At 36.1% G+C, this 26,966-nt stretch overlaps 6 protein-coding genes across 6 annotated transcripts; 3 read left to right on the top strand and 3 right to left on the bottom strand.

Moving 5' to 3' along the window:
• Positions 1–2,341: 2,341 nt before the first annotated feature.
• On the top strand, positions 2,342–3,967 carry PKNH_1312400 (uncharacterized protein; the record flags this gene model as incomplete). Its single annotated transcript, XM_002260593.2, has 2 exons — positions 2,342–2,425; positions 3,227–3,967. 2 exons carry the CDS (start codon positions 2,342–2,344, stop codon positions 3,965–3,967), a joined length of 825 nt encoding a protein of 274 aa, XP_002260629.2.
• Positions 3,968–6,025: 2,058 nt separating this feature from the next.
• Positions 6,026–8,400, bottom strand: PKNH_1312300 (KIR protein; the record flags this gene model as incomplete). Its single annotated transcript, XM_002260592.1, has 3 exons — positions 6,026–6,367; positions 6,808–7,569; positions 7,756–8,400. 3 exons carry the CDS (start codon positions 8,398–8,400, stop codon positions 6,026–6,028), a joined length of 1,749 nt encoding a protein of 582 aa, XP_002260628.1.
• Positions 8,401–11,115: 2,715 nt separating this feature from the next.
• On the bottom strand, positions 11,116–12,603 carry PKNH_1312200 (peripheral plastid protein 1, putative; the record flags this gene model as incomplete). Its single annotated transcript, XM_002260591.1, has 1 exon — positions 11,116–12,603. The coding sequence occupies one exon, from the start codon at positions 12,601–12,603 to the stop codon at positions 11,116–11,118; it is 1,488 nt and encodes a 495-aa protein (XP_002260627.1).
• Positions 12,604–13,664: 1,061 nt separating this feature from the next.
• PKNH_1312100 (glutathione peroxidase-like thioredoxin peroxidase, putative) lies at positions 13,665–14,776 on the top strand (the record flags this gene model as incomplete). Its single annotated transcript, XM_002260590.1, has 3 exons — positions 13,665–13,952; positions 14,191–14,361; positions 14,633–14,776. The coding sequence occupies 3 exons, from the start codon at positions 13,665–13,667 to the stop codon at positions 14,774–14,776; spliced, it is 603 nt and encodes a 200-aa protein (XP_002260626.1).
• Positions 14,777–17,468: 2,692 nt separating this feature from the next.
• On the top strand, positions 17,469–21,350 carry PKNH_1312000 (non-SERCA-type Ca2+ -transporting P-ATPase, putative; the record flags this gene model as incomplete). The annotated part of the gene is made up of 1 exon (XM_002260589.1): positions 17,469–21,350. The coding sequence occupies one exon, from the start codon at positions 17,469–17,471 to the stop codon at positions 21,348–21,350; it is 3,882 nt and encodes a 1,293-aa protein (XP_002260625.1).
• Positions 21,351–23,252: 1,902 nt separating this feature from the next.
• Positions 23,253–25,607, bottom strand: PKNH_1311900 (polyubiquitin, putative; the record flags this gene model as incomplete). Its single annotated transcript, XM_002260588.1, has 2 exons — positions 23,253–25,054; positions 25,580–25,607. The coding sequence occupies 2 exons, from the start codon at positions 25,605–25,607 to the stop codon at positions 23,253–23,255; spliced, it is 1,830 nt and encodes a 609-aa protein (XP_002260624.1).
• Between the last annotated feature and the right edge of the window lie 1,359 nt (positions 25,608–26,966).

Raw genomic sequence — 26,966 nt, 5'->3', positions numbered from 1 at the left:
CCGGATTAAAGATAAGATAGATTCCGGGTTAAGCTGAAGGTTATTTCTGGGTTAAAGGTAAAGTTGGTTACGGGTTAAGCTGAAGGTTATTTCTGGGTTAAAGGTAAAGTTGGTTACGGGTTAAGCTGAAGGTTATTTCTGGGTTAAAGGTAAAGTTGGTTACGGGTTAAGCTGAAGGTTATTTCTGGGTTAAGAATAAAAGTGGGTTCCATGTTAAGGGTAAAAGTAGGTTTTGGATTAAGGATAAAAGTGGGTTCCGGTTTAAGGATAAGGTAGGTTCCGGGTTAAGGGTAAAGTGAGTTTCGGATTAAAGGTACAGTTAGTTCCGGGTTAAAGGTAAAGTTAGTTCCGGGTTAAAAATAAAGTTGGTTCCGGTTTAAGGATGACGTATATTCCGGGTTAACGGTAAAGTACGTTCCGGGTTAAGGGTAAAAGTGGGTTCCGGGTTAAGGGTAAAAGTGGGTTCCGGGTTAAGGGTAAAAGTGGGTTCCGGGTTAAGGGTAAAAGTGGGTTCCGGGTTAAGGGTAAAAGTGGGTTCAGGGTTAAGGGTAAAAATGGGTTCCGGGTTAAGGATCAGAGTGGGTTCTGGGTTAAGGATAAACGTAGGTTCAGGGTTAAGGATAAAAGTAGGTTACGGTTTAAGAGTGAAGTAGGCTCCGGGTTAAAAGTAAAGTTGGTTCCGGGTTAAGTCAAAGTAGGATCAGGGTTTAGGGTGACAGTGAATGTATGATTAGGGTTTAGGGTTAAAGTGAAATTATGATCAAGGTTTAGGGTTAAGTTGAAAGTAGTATCAGGGTTTAGGGTTAGGGTGAATGTTGGATCAGGATTTAGGGTTAAGTTGAATGTAGTATCAGGTTTCAGTGTTAGATTGAATGTATGATAACGGTTTAGGTTTATTTTGTGTAGAGTATAGTTTTAGGGTTTAGGGTTTAGGTTTAATCTTTGTAGAGTATTGGTTCAGGTTTTAGGGTGTAGGTTTTATGTTTGTAGAATATATGTTTAGGCTTCATGGGTTCAGGTTTTAGGGTTTAGGATTTAGGTTTAAAGTTTGTAGAGTACAGGTTTAGGGTTTAGGTTTAATGTTCGCATCCTATAGATTTAGGGTTCATGTTTGAGGATGTTGAGCTTATATTAATGTTCTATGGGAGAAGAATGTATAGGTGTATGTAGGGGTGGATGAAAATGGATCAAAAAAAGAAAAGGCTAGTGATTGTATAGAGGAGGAAAATATGATTTGGGGAGAATTAAAATAAGCATAAAGGAGGACGAACAAACGGGAGAAAAACATAAGGGAAGGAATGAAAAAGAAAGAAGAAGTGTGAGTAGGAATAACAGGAGAAGATGAAAGGAAAAGAAGAAAAAAGGAAATGGAAGAAAAAAAAAGAAATGCAAGTGGAAAAATGTATTATGCAGGAGAGTTTGCGCACATTTTTTTTTTTTCTCTCCTGTTTTTTTTTTTCACTCTTTTCTTTTATTTCTTATTTTCCCTTTTTTTCTTTTTCTTTTTTATCTATTTTCCTTTTTTTTGTTCTTTTTTTAATATTTTTTTTTATTTATATATTTTTTATTGTTTCCTTGTAAATAAGGAAATGTTTTTTCCTTATGATGGAATGCTCTAATTAGAATGGGAAATGAATTGTATAATAGTTGGAAATGTGGGAGATGTTTCTTTTTTTTTTAGAATGTGGTGGATGTTCTTTTTTTTTTTCTTTCTTTCTTTATTTTTTTTTTTTGATCTTTAAAACTTATTCTTTCTAATAAAGATATTCTTTCTAATAAAGATATTTATTTCTAATAAAGAAATTCTTCCTAATAAAGAAATTCTTCCTAATAAAGAAATTATTTCTAATAAAGATATTCTTTCTAATAAATATATTCTTTCTAATAAAGATATTCTTTCTAATAAAGATATTCTTTCTAATAAAGATATTCTTTCTAATAAAGATATTCTTCCTAATAAAGATATTCTTTCTAATGAAGATATTCTTTCTAATAAAGATATTTATTTCTAATAAAGATATTTATTTCTAATAAAGATATTCTTTCTAATAAAGATATTTATTTCTAATAAAGATATTTATTTCTAATAAAGATATTCTTTCTAATAAAGATATTCTTTCTAATAAAGATATTCTTTTTAATAAAAATATTCTTTCTAATAAAGATATTTATTTCTAATAAAGATATTCTTTCTAATATAAATTTATATAGCGAAGGACAAATAGAATATTCACATGTTAAATTGAAGCAAAACGAACCAAATATACACTATATAAAAGCAAAACAAACCAAATATACACTATATAAAAGCAAAACAAAGCAAATATACAGTGGAGGAAAAATGGCACCTTTTTCTTTTATAAAATTATCTACATTAATCTTTGCATATTTATTCTTATGGTATCAAACCAATTATCACCACCAGGTATAAATAACAGAAAATTTTTTTTTTGTAATATTTTGACATCTATAGGGGAAAACAAATATGTAGGGGGCGAAAACCATACATATATATATATAATATATTATTTTTTTTGCCCCACACCAAATTATTATTCATGTTTAACGGAAAAATGGGCGGAATGAAAATGTATGCGAAGGAGGGGGGAAGGTTTCTATTGTATAGGGTTTCAAGTGTATAGGGTTTAGGGTTTCGGGTTCCGGGTTCAGTGTATAGGAGTATGATTCCGGGTTACTGGTTCCGGGTTACGGGTTCCGGGTTACGGGTTCCGGGTTCCGGGTTCCGGGTTACGGGTTCCGGGTTACGGGTTTAGGGTTTAGGGTTTCAGGGTTCAGTATATAGGAGTAAGATTCTGGGTTCCGGGTTTAGGGTTGCGGATTCAGGAGTAAAGCTGTTAGGGGTGTTAGATTAAGGTGTTAGGGGTGTTAGAATAAAGTTGTCGGGGTATTAGAATAAGGTTTTAATACTGTTGGAGTAATGTTCTTGGGATGTTATAAGTCAGATTCCGGGTTGTAGACATAAGGTTTCAGAGCCTAGGAAGTAGGGTTCCGGGGCTAGGGTTAAGGGTTCACTGTATAGGAGGGTTTAGGGTTCAGGGTTTAGTATGCTTTGAAGGGGAAGGAAGGAGATGGAAAGGAAAGGAAAAAAGGGGGATGGGGGGGGAAGGGAAACCTTCCCCCCCTTTCCCTTAGACTATTCCTTACATATCTATATTTTCTATATATATATATGTATATATATGCGTTGTTATTTTTTTTTTTTTAGGTGAGTGCATTAAGCACTTTAAAGGATGATGATGTGTCAGATTCAAACAGTTTATACTCATCAGAGGAAGAAAATGTAAATAAGACACATGGTCTTTTGAAAACAGCACAAGGAGTTGGAACAAATGTTTCAAGTATCGGTTATGGGGACTATCATCCTCCCCAAGGAGGAGGGGAACCTTCTGTAAGGAGGGGAGGAGGAGGCTCCTTCGCCTCCTCCCCCCTTAAAAAGGGAGGGGGAGGAACTTCCCCCCCCTTTGGGGGACAATACCCTCACCCTACAAGAAGATATGGAACACCAAAAAAAAACCACGTCACCTCAAATTTTGGATCACCAAATTTTGGAACCTTGAACAATGGAAAACCAAAAAATAAAAGTTTCTCCCAAAAGAGTAAAAGGGTGAAGGAGGTATTAAAAGCTTTATGGAAGAAATCTGTATGTCATGGTCATAAACATCGACGTTTGGTAATAATTTTTGCGATAGTTATTATGGTGGTACTATATTTATTATTTTTGCAATTTGGTTGCACAGGTATGGGATCCCATGAATTCTTCTTGCCCCTAGGGGCTATGGAGAAGGGAAAGGATTTGATTAATATTTATTCCTGCGTTAAGACGGCTTCCGATTCATCAGGAATAATTTCTGTAATTCCAGCACTAATAGGGCTCCTTGTGATAGGTGCCTTATTTGGATTTTATTGCTGGAAACTGGAGCAATGTAAGAAAAGAGAAAAATTTTAAATATATATATCATGCCTATGAAATCTACACCACGAAAAGAAAAAAAAAAAAAAAAAAAGTGAGAGGATATTTTTGCTAAGAAGATTATGGAGTGTAATTTTTTTTCTTCTTTTTTTCCTTTTTTTTTTTTTTTTTTTTTTTTTTTTTTTTTTTCGTTCCTCTTTAATTATTTTTTTTTCTTTTTTATTTCATTTTTTTTTTTTTTTTTTTTTCTATATAAACTCACAAACATATGTAAGACACCGTTTTAGATGAAAAACTGCATTAAATGTGCGAACGCAGTTTTAAATGTCAACCAATTAAAATGATAACTACGTAAAAAAATGTATGGCACAGTTTTAGATGAACAACTGCATTAAATGTGCAAACACAGTTTTAAATGTGAACCCGTTAAAATGATAACTCCGTAAAAAATGTATTGCACAGTTTTAGATGAAAAACTGCATAAAAGAAAATGTGCGAACACAATTAAATGTGAACACAGTTAAGTGGGAACCAGTTAAATGTGAACACAGTTAAAAGTGAACACCATTTTGAATGATAACTCCGTAAAAAATGTATTGCACAGTTTTAGATGAAAAACTCCATAAAAAAAATGTACGGACACCGTTAAATGGGAACGGGTTAAAATGATAACTGCATAAAATGTATGCACAGCGTTTTAGATGAAAACTGTGTAAAAAAAAATGTGTGAACACAGTTAAATGTCAACCAGTTAAATGTGAACACAGTTAAATGTGAACACAGTTAAATGTCAACCAGTTAAATGTCAACCAGTTAAATGTCAACCAGTTAAATGTCAACCAGTTAAATGTGAACACAGTTAAATGCGAACACAGTTAAATGTCAACCAGTTAGATGTCAACTAGTTAATTATGAACTAATTAAATGTGAACCAGTTAAAATGAAAACTGCATAAAATGTGCGAACACAGTTAAATGTGAACCAGTTAAAATGAAAACTTCGTAAAAAAATGTATGCACAGTTTTAGATGAAAAGTCCATATGAAAAAATGTACGAACACAGTTTTAAATGTGAAGCAGTTAAAATGATAAGTACGTAAAATGTGAACACCATTTTAAATGATAACTCCGTAAAAAAGTGTTTGAACACCGTTTTAGATGAAAACTGCGTAAAATGAAAACTCTTAATTCTGTGGACAGTTTTAGATGAAAACTGCGTTAAATGTGAACCATTTAAATGGAAACTACGTAAAAAATGTATTGCAGAGTTTTAGATGATAACTCCGTAGAAAAATGTATTGCACAGTTTTAGGTGAAAAACTGCATAAAATGCACGAACACAGTTTTAAATGTGAAGCAGTTAGAATGATAACTACGTAAAATGTGCGAACACCATTTTGAATGATAACTCTGTAAAAAATGTATTGCACTGTTTTAGATGAAAAACTGCATTAAATGTGCAAACACAGTTAAATGTGAACCAGTTAAAATGATAACTACGTAAAATGTGAACACCGTTTTAAATGATAAATCCGTAAAAAAGTGTTTGCACAGTTTTAGATGAAAACTGCATGAAATGTGCGAACACAATTAAATGGGAACCAGTTAAATGTGAACCAGTTAAATGTGAACCAGTTAAATGTGAACCCGTTAAAATGGTAACTCCGTAAAAAAGTGTATGCACAGTTTTATGTCGATTGTACAACGCGTATCGCGTAAATGACACACACCGCGCAGCAGAAAAGTGCAAACGAGATACGGCACATCTGTTGCTGTTCCGCGAACTGCAACGGATATTTTCATGTACGCGCGAAGCAGAATTACACGAAAAAAAAAAAAATGTTGCCAAGAAAGAAAAAAAAAATAGAAAGAAATAAAAGAAACACCAAATAAAATTGATGTAGCGAGATAAAAAAAAAAAAAAATTTTAATAAAAGAGAAAATTAAGAAAAATAAAATAAAATAAGAAGAAAGAAAATAAAAAAGGAAAGGAAAGAAACTTCCTTTTGTTCTTTATATTTTATAAATTGTGCTTGGTTATGTATTACTTCCCTTCAGGAAGGGTTTTTTTGGGACACCCTATTTAATGTTACATTCAACGTTCCATACTATGATAACTAATATTTTGGCCCCTTCGATTATTTCCTCCTCCCCTTTTTTTTCTCGGTAATGGTGGTGATGGTGGTGATCGTGCTGGTCCATCTTCATTATATAAAATAGAACTGTCCTCTGTTGAAGTTGTTGTTAAATTTGATGATGAACCTGCTACTGTGGAATATTCTGTTGGATCTGTTGTTGTTGAGCCGTTTTCCGTGTAATATTCAGTGAAATTTTCCATTTCTGCGTCAGAATTCGGTCCGAATGCTGTTCTTCTCATTCTGGTTCCACTTCCGCCTCTTAAGAAGAATTTACGTATTCCAGATGGTAAAAGATCATACTGAAGAAAATTGTGAATGAAAAAAAGAAGCGAATGTAAAAATATGTATCATATATACATATACATATATACATACATATATGTATATACACATATATGTGTATACATATATATACTTACATATATATGTGTGTATATATGTATATATGTACGTATGTATATATATGTATATATATGGTATATATAGATGTGTATATAATTAATACAGTCTATTACATATATTTTTAATTTTTTTTTTTTTATTTAATTTTTTTTTTTTTCTTAATTTATTATTATTTTTTTTTTTTTTTTTCCGGTTTTTTTTTTTTTTTCAAGGTAAAGAGGAAGGAAATAAATAATAAAATACTATTATTATTTATATTATTTCACTATAATTATAGTGAACAATTATAAGCACGTAATTATAAGGAATAATTATAATTATGTAGTTGTAGTTTTACCTTGTAAGAAAGGAAAGCGGCTAATGGTAATCCTAACGTAAATAATGTACCACCCACGGCGGAGCCCGTGATTGCAGCAGTACTGTTGGAGGATATATGTTGTAAGGAAGACTTTAATTGTAGTAACTCCTTAAGATTACGTGTAGTAGTCATTTCCTTAAATTCCTGACACCATTGTTTATTATTTTCACTTCCCTTTGGACATTGTTTCTCCATATAATCGTAGGCTAAGAGAACTTTGTCCAGGTAACTGGAATAGTGTCCAGTACACGAATATTCACCGTCCTGGGGAATTTGCGCATATTTTTGTATAATTTTATAGTCCTTAGAATAATCATATATTAATTTCATATTTTCGAAGGTGGTTTTGTCAATTTTGTCTTCTTCGTATAGATTAGTGCAGGCCCCCTTAATACCAACATTTATGTCCTTCAATTTATCGTACGTCGCCTTCATAAGTGTAGCGAACATATGGACACTGGCAGGTATGGTAGATATTACATTTCCTATATAATAATATAGGGGAGTGCAACGTTCACCATAGGGAGAACTGTCCCCATCCATTTCCTGTGAATAACATGCACCCCTTATAATTTGATTGGCACAGTTCCAAGGAGACCCAGATTCACCTAGTACTCCCCTTAATATTCTCTTCATTTCTCCGGCAGAACGCCCCTTAACATCAGTACAGTGATTTTCAATATCACTGAATGTCCTATGCTCTATGTCTGAAGGTAACTCCCTCAAACATTTATGCTTTTCCTATAAATGTAAATGAGCGAGGAGGGGAGGGTATATATACATATATACATATGCATATACATATATACATATATACATATATATATACATATATATACATATATACATATACATACACATATACATATATGTGTATACATATAGTGTCCATTTTAATAGGAAGGACAGTAAATGAATTCTTTATACTTGGGTCATTTCGGCCTCTAAGGTAGCCTCCAGCTCCGGAATTATGTTATATATTAACTGTAATAAGTAGCCAGGGCTACCCTGATGAGTTTTTTCCAGTTCAATTTCCCCACACTTGCCATTATTCCGCTCATCCGTACAATATGTTTCCACTTCCTTACATGCTCTGGCAAGCTCTTCTAAATAATTAGCACATCCCTCGCAATTAACTTTCTCAGAATCTCCTTCGCCTACTTCCCATACATGTATGGGGTCCAAATTGTAATAGGACAATTTTTCCATTAATCCGAAAAGTTTTTTCCCATCCTTATTTGATACATTTGTACACTGATCATTATTTAGTTCCTTCCCTAATATATCATGCACTTCTTTCATAATACTATCAAATGAATCTTTCTTCGTTAAATTATTATATATGATGCTTCCCACTATATAGTATATAAGATCGCACCGTGCATAATTATCTGAAGTCAAATCATATGTCTCAGATAAACAACACCAGATAGGAGGAACATCATCTGCTGCGTTCTTTCCATTTGGGGAAATTCCACGTACTTTTTGTTCCAGTTGATTCTTGTACGTCTCCAGATCCGTCCTCCCCTTATTACATTTAAGTTCCTTCCCTCCTCCTTTACTTTCACTCATTTTTTCCTAAAAGTTAATTCTTTGAAATTTAATCTTCTAAATTTTCATTCAACAAATACATACATATATATACATATATACACATATATACATATACAAATATACATATATATATATACATATACATATATATTATACATATATATATATACATATATACATATGTCTATGTTTATGTATATGTATTTTTATCCCCATGATAATATAAACATAATGTGATTTATAGAATAATTTTTTCTTATCCAACAACCATGAACCTATCAATTGAAATGGAGAACTTTTTTCCCCCCCCCCTCCTCCTCTTCCTTTGACTATTATATATTTTCTATAACTTCCATACATAATAAATAAAAGTGTACATGTATTTATTCATTTGTACATAGGAAATAACTTCCGTCCCATTTCTTTCCTCTTTTCCTTCATGCCATCTTTTCCTTTTATTCCTTTTCTTTCTTCTTTTTCTCCTTCTTTATTCTATTCTTCTTTATTCTATTCTTCTTTCATTCCTTTTCTTTTTCTTTCCTTTTCTTTTCTCTTTCCTTCCTCTTTTTCTTTTCTTTTCCTTTTCTTTTCCTTTTCTTTTCTTTTTCTTTTCTTTCCTTTTTATTCCTTAAAATTTTTCTTCTTCTTATCCCTTAAAAATACATCTTACTTCACCTTAAAAATATTCATCCTCCTTCTCCCCCATAAGCCTTAATTCCTTATTTACTCCTTCTTTCTTTTAACTTAAAATTTCCATATTTTTATCTTCCTTTTCCCATAAACTTTTTATATTTTTTCCTTCCTATACTCTACTCTAATATACATCTTAACAACTAATATAATTTTTTCCCCTTCTTTTTTTCCTAACAACCTCTTTCACATTCTTCTATATAATAATTTAATACATTCCAACAAACATACTTTATAAATAAAATACTTTTCTCCCTCCCATTAAATATAATTTTGTTTTATGTACAACGTTAAAAATAAATGATATATATATATAGGTGCCATTCCATATTATGCACTAAATTCGATCATTCTAAATTCCCTATTACTTCTTTATATATATAATTGCACCTCAGGTACAGGGTTTAGGGTTCAAGGGTTTAGGGTTCAGGGTTTTAGGGTTTAGGGTTCAGGGTTTAGGGTTTAGGGTTTAGGGTTCAGGGTTTAGGGTTTAGGGTTTAGTGTATAGGAGTAAGATTCCGGGTTATGGGTTTAGGGTTCAGGGTTTAGGTTTAGGATTTAGGGTTTAGGATTTAGGGTTTAGGGTTTAGGGTTTATGGTTTAGGGTTCAAGGTTCAGTTTTCAGTGTTCATGGTTCATGGTTTAGGTTTAGGGTTTAGGGTTTATGGTTTAGGGTTCAAGGTTCAGTTTTCAGTGTTCATGGTTCATGGTTTAGGTTTAGGGTTTAGGGTTTATGGTTTAGGGTTCAAGGTTCAGTTTTCAGTGTTCATGGTTCATGGTTTAGGCTTAGGGTTTAGGGTTCAGGGTTTAGGGTTTAGGGTTTAGGGTTTAGGGTTCATGGGTTTAGGGTTTAGGGTTCGTGGGTTTTAGGTTTCAGGGTTTAGGGTTTAGGGTTTAGGGTTCAGGGTTTAAGGTTTAGGGTTTAGGATTCAGGTTTTAGGGTTCATGGTTTAGGGTTCAGGATTTAGGTTTCAGCGTTTAGGGATTAGATATTCAGGGTTTAGTTTTCAGTGTTTCGGGTTAAAGGTATAGGTTTTATTGTTGAGGGTTGTGGTTTATCGTTCAGGGGTTCAGGGTTTTAGGGTACTGGTTTCAGGGTTCAGGGTTTAGGGTTTAGGGTTCAGGGTTTAGGGTTCATGGGTTTAGGGTTCAGGGTTTTAGGGTTTAGGGTTCAGGGTTCATGGGTTTAGGGTTTAGGGTTCAGGGTACATGTGTTTAGGGTTCATGGGTTTAGGATTCATGGGTTTAGGATTCATGGGTTTAGGATTCATGGGTTTAGGGTTCACGGTTCAGTTTTCAGTGTTCATGGTTCATGGTTTAGGTTTAGGGTTTAGGGTTTATGGTTTAGGGTTCAGTTTTCAGTGTTCATGGTTCATGGTTTAGGTTTAGGGTTTATGGTTTAGGGTTCAAGGTTCAGTTTTCAGTGTTCATGGTTCATGGTTTAGGCTTAGGGTTTAGGGTTCAGGGTTTAGGGTTTAGGGTTTCAGGGTTTAGGGTTTCAGGGTTTAGGGTTTAGGTTTTAGGGTTCAGGGTTCTGGGTTTAGGGTTCATAGGTTTAGAGTTCATGGTTTAGGGTTCGTGGGTTTAGGGTTCATGTTTTAAGGCTTAGGGTTCCGGGTTCCGGGTTCAGGTTTTAGGGTAAGGATATCACACTCCGTGTATATGATTTAGTTTCCAGGTTATAGGAACAAGGTTTTAGGGGTATGGGTGTAAGGTTGCAGGGGTATTATAGTAAGCTTTCGAGGGTATTTGAATGGGGTTCCCGGTGTTAGCTTTAGCTGCTTTAAGGGGGGGAAGGAAAGTAAAAACTCCTCGCAGACAAACGAAAACCGGATACTATGCACGAACCGGATGGCATGGGAAAAAAAAAATAAGAAAAAAAAAACTGATTAATTCGATGTCCCCCATGGGGTACAGGGCCCTTTGTATGTGCAAAATTGTAAAAGAAAAGGAAAAAAAAATTATCATTTTATTTTTTTTATTAAGTAATTCTATTGTTGACATCGCCTCTGTGAAGGCGAAAAGCCACTCGAGGCACTCGAATCAAAAGTTCATGGAAAAGGACAGACCTAAGTTACCAAAAGGGAGGGCTTTCACAAATCCATATGACCCCAATAAATGCAATGAATCATCTGGAATGCAATTCATTTTAACATTAAATTTCCCTTTAACGTATTGAGTTGAAACGTTCAAATTGGTGTCGGGAATCCTATAGGCAACTGCGCAGTGAAAGGGGGAGTATTTCCCAGGGGAACCTTCCACGTTTGTTTCGAGTTGTTCCTGTAAAATTTCAATTTGCTTCTGTTGATTGTCTATAATGTGTAATATATTTTGATAATTTTTACTTCGCTCAATTTCTTTAATGAGTTTTTTTTTTTTTTTTTTTGTCAAATCGTGTGATAATTTTTTCACATAATTTATATTTTTTTTTATTAACTGTTCATATTTTTCTATTGGAAAATTGTACACAAAATTGGACATACTGGAAGGCTGCTGTTCCTCAACGCCGCAGTTTTTGCTCATTTTATTATACAGGGAAAATTTAAAATTTGCAGGGAATAAATTCTGTAGCTTCTTCTCGTAAACTTCGAATATTTTATTAACATGGTTAACGTAAGAAATGTAATCCGCGTTGCTTTCCCTATGCGAGAGGACCGTTTCTTTAATGTCATCCAATGCTTTCAATTTAATGGACTGAATTTTATACAATAAAATATTGTACAGATTCTCTTCAATCATCTTAACGATATCAAGGAAGCAATTGTAATTGCTCTGTAAATATTCTTCTTTCATTTTATGGTTATGCATATTTTGCACATTCGTCAGGTGTGTGTACTTGCGGAACTTTAGCTCAAAGTCGCTTAATATGTTGAGGACAAAGTTCCTCAAATTGTCACTCGTATCTATGCTCTTCGTGTATGAACAGAAGATGGTTTGAAGAGATAAAATTATTTTGCTTTTGAAGTTTTCTAAATGCTTTCTGTACTCGATCTCGTTTTTGAGCGCCCCTTTGGGATTGCTCTCCAGATTGCTAAGATCGATGCATCCTTCCAATTTACAGCCAGGGGAGGTGATCAGTGGGGGGGTTTCCATGGATGGGAGGACCTTCCCAGGTGCTACTACTCCAGTGGATGTTTTTTCCCCTTGTAACATTCCTTTGTTGGGTGCATTCCCCTTATGCGGCACGCCGGTACTGGTTGACTCCCTCTCGATATTTTTCTTTTTCGCCTCATTGCTCTTATCAAAGATTGAAAAAATCGAGCAGACATTATACCTATTAAGCATGTATGACTGGCGTTTCTTCCTTCTTTGATTCTGTATGTACAGGTAACTTCTTGGCTTGCAATATTTGTTCCGGTTTGGTTGCCACTTATTCTTGTTCGCATGGATACAACTGTGGGCATCTATTCCCTTGAGGACTCTGCCCCCCTTCAATCCTTTCTGCCATTTGTGCGATCCATCATGCAGTTGTGTATTCACCACGAACAGGAGAAGTATCCATCCACTCAGGTTCCTAATTAAAAATAGCATGTTATGTGCGCGCGGTCATTTGCTATTTTCTTTCGTTTTGTTCTTTTTTGTTCTGTTTTAGCTTGCCTTTTGGGGTGAGGGATGCGATCGCGTGTGCTGACATGTGAGTGTGTGAGTTAATATGATCATAAACCGGTATAGGCATATGCCCATACATCGCACATGTAAAACCCTCTCCTTCCCTTCCGCGAAGGTGGACGGTATCGGAAGAAGAAATAGAGGGCGAGTTTAATTAAATTCACATCTCAAGTAAACTTAATTTTTGTTTACAATTTTCTCATTGTAATGCATCCAAAAATTGGTGGCCTCCGCGTGTAGGGGCTCGTTTGATCGTTCTTCTTTTCCCCCTTGTGGGGCAAAAAAAAAAAATAACCGCGCTCTGCTTACGAAAAAAAAGGGGGTAGAAAAAAAAAAAAATCGTTTTGATAGGATAATTAAGCACGTAGAACGAATGGAGCTCGGCCCTCTTGGGAAAAAAACCCCAATGGATGTTGCTTATTTGCAAAATAGCAATATGTTATGTAGCTTCCCCGTTTTGCGCCTGAATTTGCAATTTGTTTTTTCACTCCTTAACCTGCCCACCTTTTTTTACATCGCGACATTGGCGATATTTTCCCTGAACTTCTATTTCAACGTTGCATGTACTAATTGTGTGGAGAGAACAGAAAAGGGAACTACTATGTATAGCATGACACATTCTGCGTAGAGGGAGTAAATCCCCGGCAGAGTTCGTGCACGCCTTTGAAAAGGTTTTTTTTTCCGTTTACCTACGTTGCGAGAATTTGCATGAACAAGTCAAAAAAAAAAAAAAAAAAAAAAAAAAAAAAAAAAAAAAATTCGCAATATAGCAGCAGTAAAGAAAAAAAATAGCTGTAAAGCGGAACATCATAAATCGAGCAAAGTAACTCCATGTAAGAAGGCGTTTTCCTTCCTTCCCCCCTCTAACGCCTGAAAAAAAAAAAAAAGGAAAGCGCAGAACAAGAATTACTCTTGTACGCTGCACGAATAATCGGCTGTACAAAGAAGCAAAATAAGCATTTCCGTGAACTTCCTTTTCCATGATGAAGTTCTTCTTATTTTTAGCGTTACTCTTCGTACTGCTAATTTTACAAAGAAACCCTGCCAACATGTTTAGCTTCTTCAAAAAAATAACTGTTTCGAAGGGGGAATTGCGTCCCTCCATTTATGACTATCATGTGAAGAAGCTGGATGGAACAACTGTGCCAATGTCTACATACAAAAACAAGGTTTTGCTGATTGTTAACTCGGCTTCCAAGTGTGGCTTAACGCGAAAGCATGTGGATCAGCTTAACCAGCTACACGATCGATTGAACGAGCAGGGATTAGAGGTTCGCCATTGGACGAAATATAGAAGGGGGCAACTTCACGTGCCCTCAAACATTCACTCTCCTCTCTTAAATGCTGCCGCAATTATATGATTAGCAGATGCTCACTATAGGAATGTGCACCCATTTTTGACGCTCCTTCTCGCATTGTTGTTGTCTGCTTCGTCATGTATCCCTGTCCGCCATCCCCTCCTCTCACCTTTTTTTTTTTTTTTTTTTTTTTTTTTTTTTTTTTTCTTAGATTTTGGCCTTCCCGACTAGCCAGTTCCTAAACCAAGAGTTCCCCAACACGTGCGACATTTCCTCATTTAATGATAAAAACAAAATCAAATATAACTTCTTCGCCCCTATTGAAGTCAATGGAGAAAACACTCATGAGCTGTTTAAATTTCTGAAGGCCAACTGCGACTCGGTAGGTGCTTTTTACTAAATATGTGCGTTCCACACTTGTGTGATATTTTCTACCCTAAGGATGATCGTATTCGTTATGTAGGGCAAACGTGAAATGCTTCACACGCCCGTGTTGCACATATATTCTTTCACCCGAACTGAGAGGAAAAATGGGGCACTGTCAGATGGTTCACATAGCAAATGCAATGTGTACTTTGATTCGAACTTGCACGTACACCTACTTCTATTTGCTTATTTCCTTTTTTTTTTTTTATTCACCTCCCCCATACTAGATGCACGACAAGAATGGACAACTAGAAAACATCGGCTGGAACTTTGGAAAATTTTTAGTTAATAGAAGCGGAAACGTAGTCAGCTATTTTTCCCCAAGAACATATCCCCTTGAAATTGAGAAGAACATAACTGATTTACTGTAAAAAAAAAAAAAAAAAAAAAAAAAAAAAAAAAACAGAGTTAAGTGTAGATCAAGATGGACAAATAGTGTCTTCTTTATTCTCCATCTCGTCCTCGTGATGGTGGTACTTTTCCACTCCCTCAGTGGGAAAAGGTAAGTTACTATTGCCCCTTACCTGTGTGTACTCTCCCCCCCAAACTACCACAACCACGACTATCTATTGTATACATATAAGCGACATTTTCAAATGCGCTTTGAAAAAAAAGCAGTTTGCCCTTCCCCTCACTCTTAGCATGGTACATCAAAACGTTGAATGCACCACAGAGTAGGGGGAGAATTCCCCTTTTAGATGGAAAAGGAACTAATTTTCCCGGGAAACATAATTAAGCTGTTTGCAAGCGATTATATGATGTTTTCTTATTAGAAATGAAATCATTTTTTTTATTTTTTTTCTATTCGTTTGCTTTACCTAGCCACGTGCTTCTTTTTTTTCTTTTTTTCGTCAAAAATGGTTGTACATGTGTGTGTATTTGATCCCACGTTGGGTTAAGCAAACAAAGAATGGTAACCGCAAAAATTGGAACTTCCAGCATAAATGTATAGATATAAAGCATAAATAGTTGAACTTGGTACATGCGTGCGGAATTTTCATGCAGTTCTAAGAGCGTGCAGATTCGGTACCTTTCCTTAACTATAGTGAAAAGAACAAACTAAATACAGTGGTTACTCCATTGGGCTGTAAAAGGAAAAAAAAAAAAAAAAATACGTTTTTCTCCTTAGCTCACACGTTACACCCCTGTGCGCTGCTTTCTGTGTATTGTGATACTTTTCTGGAGGTTCTAATCCAGTGGGTTGTTTAACTAGGCTCCTAATCAGATTTGCCCGTAACCCCATGTCGGGATGGCGACATATACACCCTCTGTTTTTTGCTCTTTACCATCACACCCTCTCCCCATTTCGAAATGAAAGATTATTATATATTCTTTTTAAAAAAAAAGAAAAAAAAAAAAAGTGCGATGTTGAGCTCTATTGGTAAGCGGAGGATGGCGAAGGAGAAATTTCCAGGGAAGTACGAACTGAAGGACCTAATTGTTTTTTTTTTTTTTTTTTTTTTTTTTTTTTTTTTTTTTTTTTTTTTTTTTTTTTTTCTTTTTTTTTTTTTTTCTTCCACCCACTGTTGCGGTAGCATCCTTTTAAAGTAGGTAGGCAAAATAATACCTGCGCAGGAGTGTATACCCGCTTTTATGCATATGCAAGTAGTAAGTGGGGATGACATGCACTCATCGTGGGTGGTAAGGGTCAAGAAGGATGGGTGCTGAGTATCCCCGTCGAAGGCGTCCCTGAACCGCCCCTATACCGTATGTTACACTTTGGTGTACCTACCACAGGTGTTTTTCTTTGCTTCACCTCCTAGGCGTAACCGCTAGAGCACCGCTCCAACTGTCGACGCTCAAGTAAAAGTTCTCTTCGCAAGCAGACTTTTCTACAACTGGGCGCAATAGCACGTATACATTATTTTTAAAATTTGTGATACCCCATCTTTTGCAAGGAGTCGCAAGGGCCGATACAACACCTCTTCCCCTCCTGGAAAGAGAAAAAAATAAAATTCACACAAGTGCACGGGATGTATGTTATATCCACGTGTTTTATATAATATGTATGGCCGCGATCTCCTTTTCGCTATCATCTGTTTATTTTGATTATTTCTATTGGCCATATTATTTTGTATATACACGTATACGCGGATACGATACATTGCACATATGCAGTAATTACATATATATGTACATGGCGCTCTGGAATTATTTTAACGACAAAAAGGAAGAAAAAAAATTCGTTATTCGTTATTGGTTTTTTTTTTTTTTTTTTTTTTTCAGGAATTAAAAAAGGAGTGTATAAGTTAAAAGTAGGAGAGGAGTATAATAGTGTATGCATATAAATATACTTGTTTTGTTTTATATGTTCCTAATTAATTTTTCATGGTGACACTATATTTAGCAGAGGTACATACTTTGCGTGTATACAAGAAGAAAATAGGCCTTTGAATAAGAAGAAATAAAAAATTCTTTCGTTTTTTTTTTTTTTTTTTTCTTTTTTCCTTATTTTTTTAATTTTTTTTATATATTTATATTTAGCCACCCATTTAGCTTACCATAACATAGTTGTACATCCTTCAACATTTGTATTTATTGTGTATGCATGTAGTAGCGCATTCATTGTATCACGTCCTTCGTAACACGCTTTTCTTTTCTCCCTGTTTGCACTATTCCCACACGACGTACGTAGGATATTGTATTATACTGTAAATCAACCCGCCTTATAAAGTGAAGAATAAATTTGTATGAAGGAGTGGAAAAAAGTCTTCGCCGCCACCAACACACCACCCACGTAGTGCTATCAGCGAAGGGAAGAAAAAGCGAGAAAACCGGAGGAGGCGCTTCACAATTTCTACGCTATTGTACACCTCAGTACAAACGTTCTACTCTTGTGGAGTACCGGAAGGGAAGAAGACCCTAGAACCAGTGTGTTTGGGCCCCATTAGAGTGGACATTCTGGCAGCGCTTGCTCAAGGAAAAAAAATAAAAAAAAATAAAATAATAAAATAAAATAATAATAATAATTATTATAATTATAATAATATAAGGAAGTCATATTCTTAAGGGTTATTTCTTTTTCTCACTTTTTTTCCACTTTCCGTGTTTTCCTAAAAAGTTATGAATTCCAAGAGTACACAAAACGATTCAAGCAGCACGGAGCCAAAGGAAGGAATCCACAATCAAAAAAAAAAAGAACAGGATGGAGTGAGGAACTCAAGGAAGAAGGCAACTGCGCCTGGTGTCGGTGGGAAGAAGGAGAGTGCAAAAGGTTCAGACCAGGCGAAGGGGGAGGATGGACAGCGCGCAAGGCGCGAGCACAAGCCGAAGATACAGGCCGTGAAGCCGAAGGAGGAAATGGAAAAAACAAATGTAGAGACTGAAAAAACAAATGTAGAAATGGAAAAACAAATTGTGGAAATGGCAGAACCAAATGTGGAAGGGGCAAAACCGAAGGTAGAAACGGCGAAATCGAAGGAGTCACCAAAAATGAAAGATGAGGCGCAAATCCCCGTCGGGTACAACCACGACGCGACCGAGAGCATCGAGAACCTGTGCAAGGAGTTCGATCTCCACGACCTGAATTCAGGTCTAACGACGGAGCAAGTAAAAATAAACAGAGAAAAATATGGAGAAAATTACATCGAAAAGGATGATGCAACACCAGTATGGTTGATATTCCTATCCCAATATTACAGTCCTGTGGTGGTACTACTCTTAGTTGCTGCTCTGGCAAGTTTAGTTCTGAATGAAATTGTGGAAGGAGTTGCCATCATCAGTATAGTTACTCTGAATGCCTGTCTAGCTACGTATATGGAAAAGTCCTCAGGCGATGCTATCGCAAAGTTAGCAGAAATGGCATCCCCTCAATGTACGGTTTTACGAAATGGCAATAAAATTGTTATTCCTTCTAGAGAAGTAGTGGTCGGTGACGTAGTCATCATCAGTACAGGAGATTCTATATCAGCTGACTTAAGATTAACAGAAGTTATTGAATTGAAAACCAATGAAAGTTTGCTAACGGGAGAGTCAGAAGATATAAAGAAGACCTTAACTCCAGATGATTGCACCACCCCTTTTGCTACCAATTTGTGTTTCGCAACCACATCTGTTACCAACGGTTCTGGTAAAGGGATAGTTACTGCCACGGGATTAAATACCCAGGTAGGGAAAATCGCCTCTCAATTGAAAAGATCAAGTAAGGGAAGTAAATTAACTCCTCTACAAGTAGCGTTGAACAAGCTTGGAGGTCTTATAGGTCTTATTGCCATTATCGTGTTGGTGTTTATTATATCCTTGGCTGTACTGATTAATTATAGAGACCCGGCACATGCCGATAAGGATCCCATCCTTGTGATAATTATAATTGGTGTGGGTTTTGCAGTTTCATCCGTCCCAGAAGGATTACCGATGGTTGTTACAATTACCCTTTCTGCGGGAGCTAAAGATATGGTTCGAAAAAATGCTAATGTTCGTAAGTTACCCGCTGTGGAAACGCTAGGATGCTGCTCTGTCATATGTTCAGACAAAACAGGAACGCTGACGGAAGGAAAAATGACAGCCATCAACGCCGTAACATTTGCAAAGAACTCATCTTTAAGTGATAAAAATAATAATTTGACTAAGACATTTGATTTTTATCCTACGAAAGGGTTCGAACCTTATGGTGGATTATTCGATTCAGGTAAATTAACAAATGAATTGAAGAAAAAAATTGTCATCGCGAAGAATCAAAACATATCTTATGATTCCATTTTGTACGATTATGGAAATCCCAAAAATGATTCCATAGATGTGAAGAAAACCAGGTCCCTCATGTTTGCTGCGTACCTGAACTCATACGATACTACCTTGGCGAGAGATCCAAAAACTTCCAAATGGACCATTCATGGAAATATGAGTGAAGGACCCATAGTAGTGGCAGCAGCGAAGGTTGGGTATAGCTTCATCACAGACGACAGTCATCATTCTGACGTCAAGGAGTACACAAGATTGGATGATTTAGAAGTTACCTTTAACTCATCCAGAAAAATGAAAATAACTTTTTATAAATTGAAGAAGGAAAACATGTTTGAGTATATCCATTTGGAGAGAACAGGAAAGGTGTTCACCCACGTTGCTCTGATCAAGGGTGCCCCAGATAAACTACTGGATAGAAGCACGCACCTTTTGGAGGAATCCCCCAAGGGACCGCAAATCTGTTGGAGTGCCAAAATTAGCGAAAACGAGAAGGATGTATTAGCCCAAAAAAATCTGGAATTATCGCAGAAGGCTTTGAGAGTTCTGGCTGTTTGCATTAAACCACTAACATCTGAACACATATCTTTGTTGAAAAGTTTAGACGATGCTGATGAGCGACTGAAATTTGTCACGACCGATGAGGATAGCGGATTCATCCCGTTGGGATACGTTGCCGCGTTCGACCCACCAAGACCAGGAGTGAAGGAAGCCATCCAGACCTGCAGAGATGCCCAAGTGAAAGTTATCATGATCACAGGGGATCAGAAACCGACTGCCATTGCGATCGGGAAGCTCATTGGTTTGATAGGGGAGGATAAGGCAGGTCAAGCGGACCAGGCGGATGGCCATGGCGACCGGGCAAACGAGGCAGACGCACAGGCTATCGAATGCTCAGAGCTGCACATTAACAAGAATCCGAATGAGCCCGTATTACCGGATGACCAATTAGATGCATTCACAGATAAAATACTGATATACTCAAGAGCCCAACCTGAGGACAAAATCACCATAGTACAATCCCTGAAGAGGAAAGGCTACCTAGTCGCAATGACAGGAGATGGAGTCAACGACGCACCAGCTTTGAAAGCAGCAGATATAGGAGTAGCCATGGGAATAAACGGAACGGAGGTAGCGAAAGGTGCATCTGAAATGATTCTAATTGATGACAACTTCTGTACAGTTGTTAGCGCGATAGATGTAGGAAGAACCATCTTTTCTAATATACAAAAATTTGTTTGCTTCTTGTTGGGTACAAATATTGGAGAAATACTTTACCTTTCCATAGCCATCGCAGCACAGATGCCTTTCCCATTGGAGGCGCTTCAAATCCTATTCCTTAATTTAATGACAGATGGATGTCCAGCAGTAGCTCTATCGAGGGAGCCACCCAACCACGATAATATGAAAACACCACCCAGGCCAAAGAAGCAACCAATAATGACCAAAAAATGGTGGTTCTATGGAATCATTCCTCATACAGTTTTCGAAGCATTATGTGTCCTCGTATCATTGGCATTTTCTCTCTACATTTGTACAGGAAGTTATACCCTGAATGATATCCATAGCTCTTGCCGAACGGTTAGTTTTCCAAATGTTTCAGACGAATCAATCAAGCATGAGTACAAATACTTTTGCAGTACTTATGAATATAGAGTGTCGCCAGACTACGTGGGATGGATCACGAACGTAAATTTCTGGCATCCTAAGAAGAATAAAACAGTTACTTTTTGGGGAGCTGCAAAAGGGAAAGTAAAAAATATAACTCCAACGTCGATAGAAGTACATCCAGAAATACGAACCATAATGGAAGATGGTTGTCCAGGTGATTTAGAAACAGATGAATATGGATGGTGTAGACCAAAGTCAAATATTTATGTTAGTGGAAAGGATCATGAACTTCCACATGGAGTTTTTCGAAAGAATTTTGAAGACGTTGCTTCTAAGGGGTCTAAGAGAGGTAGAACCATGGCATTTATTTCAGCCGTTTGGTGTGAAATGTTGAGAGCTTATACTGTCCGCAGTTGGGAGCCTTTTTACAAAGTATTTAATAGAAATATGTGGATGCATCTGGCTTGTAGCATTTCTGCTACCTTGACTTTCTTGTCTACCTGCATTCCGGGAATCACTTCCGTCCTCAACACCACTTGTTTGCTCTGGTGGCAGTACCTCTTGGGAATTTCATGGGCTCTTCTTAACATGCTGCTGGATGAAATAGTGCCCAAAGTCATCTACCGCAGGAGGTACATGTCAGTGAAGAAGTAATGCAGAGGTGGAATAATCATCACTTGGGCCATTTCCCCTTTTTTTTTTTTATTTTGTTTTCCAGTTATCAATTTGTTGGCGTCATAATGAAACAAGAGCGCGCGGACGCCCATCCCACGTGGTGTGTGCTTATCGTGGTTATTGGTTTGGGCATTGGCATTCGTACTTGGGTAGAAGGGAGGGGGCGCGCCGCTCTTCGGCACAGTTTTGGTATTCACTATACATGCATCGTCCGACCGTTCGGTCGTTTAACCGTTTACTTACCTATTGCTTATTTTTCATTACTTATTATTTATTGCTTATTGTTCATTACTTATTACGTATTCCTTCTTGGGTAGTGTTTATTTTTTATTTCCTTCTTACCCGGCGCACTTGCACGGGGAAGCGTGTTGTGCTCACAAAAAAACACCCATTTGGAGCATAGCGCGCACCCCATCGTGTACGTACCAGGGCGAACAAATTTTTCGCCATAGCATGATGATACTATCTCAATTGGGCATTCTGTATATATGCATACTATGTGCACACATACTAGGCATATATGCAGAATGCGTGAACCACGCTCTCCCCATACCTGTTTGTACGATCTAAGTACCCACTCCCCCATTTGTATATAAGTCTTTTTTTTTTTTTTTTTTATGCGAATTTGATTCGTGCCTTGGCATGGTTCCCCTGTGTACATATTCAGCACGTTACGTGCGCGCCGTATGGGTATACCGCATAAGATACAACTTATGTAATGTCTATGTTCTTATTTCCGTACCTAGCAGTGCACACACAGGTGCCTTGGACGCCTATTAATCACGCACCTCTTTAAGACAAAAAAAAAAAAAAAAAAAAAAACGCACACACAATTCCGAGTTCTTTACATATATTCATGTGAATTTTATATATTATTTTATTTATTTATTTATTTATTTTTTTTTTTTTGTTAATTTTGTATGAAATTTTTATCCTTAGTAATTGTTATAAAATCTGGTACTCTTTTGAAGTGAAATTTGCTTTAAAAAAAAAAAAAAAAAAAAAAACGTACCTCGTCTATTCCGATCATTGCAACTCTTACTATGACTTACCAACTCCCATCGAACTTTGTTAATCCCTTTTGAACAAATAATTATTGTCAATGGGGGGAAAAATCACCAACTGCAACGGTTGGTCCACTCCTTCCCCTCTTGCAGCTTCCCCACGTGCCTCCTTCGCTGATGGACAATTACTAACAGCGTACCACACCTCTCAAGATATCGTCGCTTTAAATTCGGGTTTCTCAATTTATACAATATGCTTTAATAGCCGTAACAATATATAGGCTAATATACAGGCTTACGTACATGTTTATGTACACTCTCATGTACATGCCCTTACAAAGGCATACACACACACACGTGTATGCATGAGGCGTGTGCGTCCTCAGTTAAGGTTTAAAGTATATTTAGCTAATTCTTTTCCTTAAAATCAAAAAAAAAAAAAAAAAAAAACGGAAAAAAAAAAAAAAAAGGAAAAAGTATATAATAAATATTTACTTTAAAAGATATATATTGTAAGGATAAGGTTATCGGTACTACATAACAGTAAAAACAGACGGAGAGAAAAAACTATAGATAATTTAAAAGCACGAGCCAAAAAAAGGTGCACATATTTCCATATATATATATATGCACATAAACAGAGGCCAGCGCTTTTTCTAAAAAAAATTGGAATGCATAATACTGTATGTGCACACAACACAAGCCTTGTGGTTTTTTTTATAAAAAAATTTTAATTAGGTTACATAATTGATGTAATTATATTTATGTTAAATAGGACGTAAAAAAAAGAAAAAAAAAAAAAAAAAAAAGAACAAGATATGTCGTTATTATATATGGATATGTTGGTAAATGGAGTAGAAAAAGATAAAACGGGAAATTAAAAACCACCTCGTAAACGTAAGACCAAGTGTAAGGTGGATTCCTTTTGGATGTTGTAATCGGACAAGGTTCTTCCGTCCTCTAATTGTTTTCCGGCGAAAATGAGTCTTTGCTGATCAGGGGGAATACCTTCCTTGTCCTGTATTTTAGCTTTTACATTTTCAATCGTGTCGGATGACTCTACATCCAAGGTGATGGTCTTTCCCGTTAGGGTTTTTACAAAAATTTGCATACCACCTCGTAAACGTAAGACTAAATGTAAGGTGGATTCTTTTTGGATGTTGTAATCGGACAAGGTTCTTCCATCCTCTAATTGTTTTCCGGCGAAAATGAGTCTTTGCTGATCAGGGGGAATACCTTCTTTATCTTGTATTTTAGCTTTTACATTTTCAATCGTGTCGGATGACTCTACATCCAAGGTGATGGTCTTTCCCGTTAGGGTTTTTACAAAAATTTGCATACCACCTCGTAAACGTAAGACTAAATGTAAGGTGGATTCTTTTTGGATGTTGTAATCGGACAAGGTTCTTCCATCCTCTAATTGTTTTCCGGCGAAAATGAGTCTTTGCTGATCAGGGGGAATACCTTCTTTATCTTGTATTTTAGCTTTTACATTTTCAATCGTGTCGGATGACTCTACATCCAAGGTGATGGTCTTTCCCGTTAGGGTTTTTACAAAAATTTGCATACCACCTCGTAAACGTAAGACTAAATGTAAGGTGGATTCTTTTTGGATGTTGTAATCGGACAAGGTTCTTCCATCCTCTAATTGTTTTCCGGCGAAAATGAGTCTTTGCTGATCAGGGGGAATACCTTCTTTATCTTGTATTTTAGCTTTTACATTTTCAATCGTGTCGGATGACTCTACATCCAAGGTGATGGTCTTTCCCGTTAGGGTTTTTACAAAAATTTGCATACCACCTCGTAAACGTAAGACTAAATGTAAGGTGGATTCTTTTTGGATGTTGTAATCGGACAAGGTTCTTCCATCCTCTAATTGTTTTCCGGCGAAAATGAGTCTTTGCTGATCAGGGGGAATACCTTCCTTGTCCTGTATTTTAGCTTTTACATTTTCAATCGTGTCGGATGACTCTACATCCAAGGTGATGGTCTTTCCCGTTAGGGTTTTTACAAAAATTTGCATACCACCTCGTAAACGTAAGACTAAATGTAAGGTGGATTCTTTTTGGATGTTGTAATCGGACAAGGTTCTTCCATCCTCTAATTGTTTTCCGGCGAAAATGAGTCTTTGCTGATCAGGGGGAATACCTTCTTTATCTTGTATTTTAGCTTTTACATTTTCAATCGTGTCGGATGACTCTACATCCAAGGTGATGGTCTTTCCCGTTAGGGTTTTTACAAAAATTTGCATACCACCTCGTAAACGTAAGACTAAATGTAAGGTGGATTCTTTTTGGATGTTGTAATCGGACAAGGTTCTTCCATCCTCTAATTGTTTTCCGGCGAAAATGAGTCTTTGCTGATCAGGGGGAATACCTTCTTTATCTTGTATTTTAGCTTTTACATTTTCAATCGTGTCGGATGACTCTACATCCAAGGTGATGGTCTTTCCCGTTAGGGTCTTCACAAAAATTTGCATACCACCTCGTAAACGTAAGACTAAGTGTAAGGTGGATTCCTTTTGGATGTTGTAGTCGGACAAGGTTCTTCCGTCCTCTAATTGTTTTCCGGCGAAAATGAGTCTTTGCTGATCGGGGGGAATACCTTCTTTATCTTGTATTTTAGCTTTTACATTTTCAATCGTGTCGGATGACTCTACATCCAAGGTGATGGTCTTTCCTGAAAAAAAAAAAAAAAAATATATATATACGTAAAATTGGCTAGCTAGAAAAAAAAAAAAAAAAAAAAGCAAAATTGGCTAGCTAGGCTAAAAAAAAAAAAAAATTCCATGTTTACATTTTTCATGCAAATACACAAATGCATGCATTACATATAGACTTGATAACCCTCCCCACGGGTAAGCACAAAATGTAATGAACAACAATTAGTACTTTCTCTCATTCTCTCAACGTTGCACATGAAGGAAGCAACTACACTAAATGCACACATTAACGTATTCCCTAATACGATACCCCCATTTTGCACATATTGATAAACATCACAGTACAGATGGGTAGGAACATATTAGGAGGGAAAAAAAAAAAAAAAAAAGTAACGTACAAATTCACGAAATATGAGAAAAAAGTGATATATGGAAATACACACAACGCTCTAATATGCATGTCAATGGGCATACGAATTCACATGCAAATGCGCATATGTTGGGAATACCGACCCGCGACACCGGTCAACAAGACTCCTTACCTGTTAAAGTTTTCACGAAGATCTGCATTTTGGTGAAATGGCCTAGAAATCTTGTGTTTGTGAGAGAAGATCGCGTCGCCGTAAAAAAGTTTTACTTTTTGAGGAAAGCGATGGCCGCTCTGGGGGGATATATATATCTATACAGTACGGATGTATATGTATATATATATGTGCTGAAATCCCGAACACGCACAGGGAAGAAAAAAGAAAAAAAATACTTTATATGATTTGTTTTAACAAAGCGGTATATAACACAATATGTATTCGCGCAAAGTACGGCAATACGAAGTTTTCCGTTCCTTTTTAATTTTGGCAGTACTGGAATTTTAACATAAATTTTTTTAACTTGCTAAAATTGATTTCCTTTACAGTTACATATGTTTGCAGATATATATATTGTAAAAAAAAAAAAAAAAAAAAGTGTACTTTATTTCTGTTTCACTGCTTGGAGGGAAAGTTAAATTGTTTTTAAAACGTAATCATAAGAACAAAAAAAAAAAAAAAAAAAAAAAAAAAAAAAGCAAAAGCAAAAGGGGGGAAAAGAAATTTTTGTGAAATCAAAATGGATGTAAAAAAAACGGTATAAAAAATGAAAAGTACTTTTTTTTTTAATTTCTTCACGTGTTCATTTCGCTTCTTTCCTGTTCACACAAATTTTTTTTTTTTTTTTTTTTTTTTTCATTTTCAATGGGGCCAAAATGGGGTAGTGTAATGTATTTATTTGTGCATATTATATATATGTAAAAAAATTATATATACATATATAAAAAAGATATTATGTAATATATACAAATATAAAAAATATGTATATATATATGTTGTATAATTTTATCCCTTTTGCACGGATGCATATTGTGGTTTTTTTTTTTTTTTTTTCCATAACATGCAAATGGGGCGGTCGCGCGTTAAGTGGAAACTGGAGTTTTGCCTTTTTCCACTTTCTTTTGTTCCTCTTTCCCTTTTTTTTTTTTTTTTTCCTTCCATTTTTCTTCACCATGTGTGCCACAGCTCTTTTGCTTCGCCTGCCTGTGTGCACTAATCATCACATATACGCAAATTTAAAAATGCAACTGTGCGTGAGCCATACACGCGTAAACATATTATGTTTGTTTACATGTACGTACATCTATGCAGGTATACTTGTACGTGCCTTACTTAGCTTCCTCACGTTTCAGGATGCTACCCATGGGAATATAACCGGCGTAGTGTCACCAATATGTTTCTCTACATAGTAAACTCCCCGTGCTGCAAACTCTCGCCGTAACAGAAATTAATGTGTCATTTTTGGCAGCTCTTATTGGACAAAATTCGACCGCTAAAGTTGCATACCCATTTGGTGAAGACCAAGCAAGTGTGCAAATTCGAGCGAACTTTTATATGTGACCAT

Source organism: Plasmodium knowlesi (assembly GCF_000006355.2).
Source record: "Plasmodium knowlesi strain H genome assembly, chromosome: 13".
Taxonomy (NCBI): Eukaryota; Apicomplexa; class Aconoidasida; order Haemosporida; family Plasmodiidae; genus Plasmodium; species Plasmodium knowlesi.
This window is presented reverse-complemented; position numbering and strand designations above follow the sequence as displayed.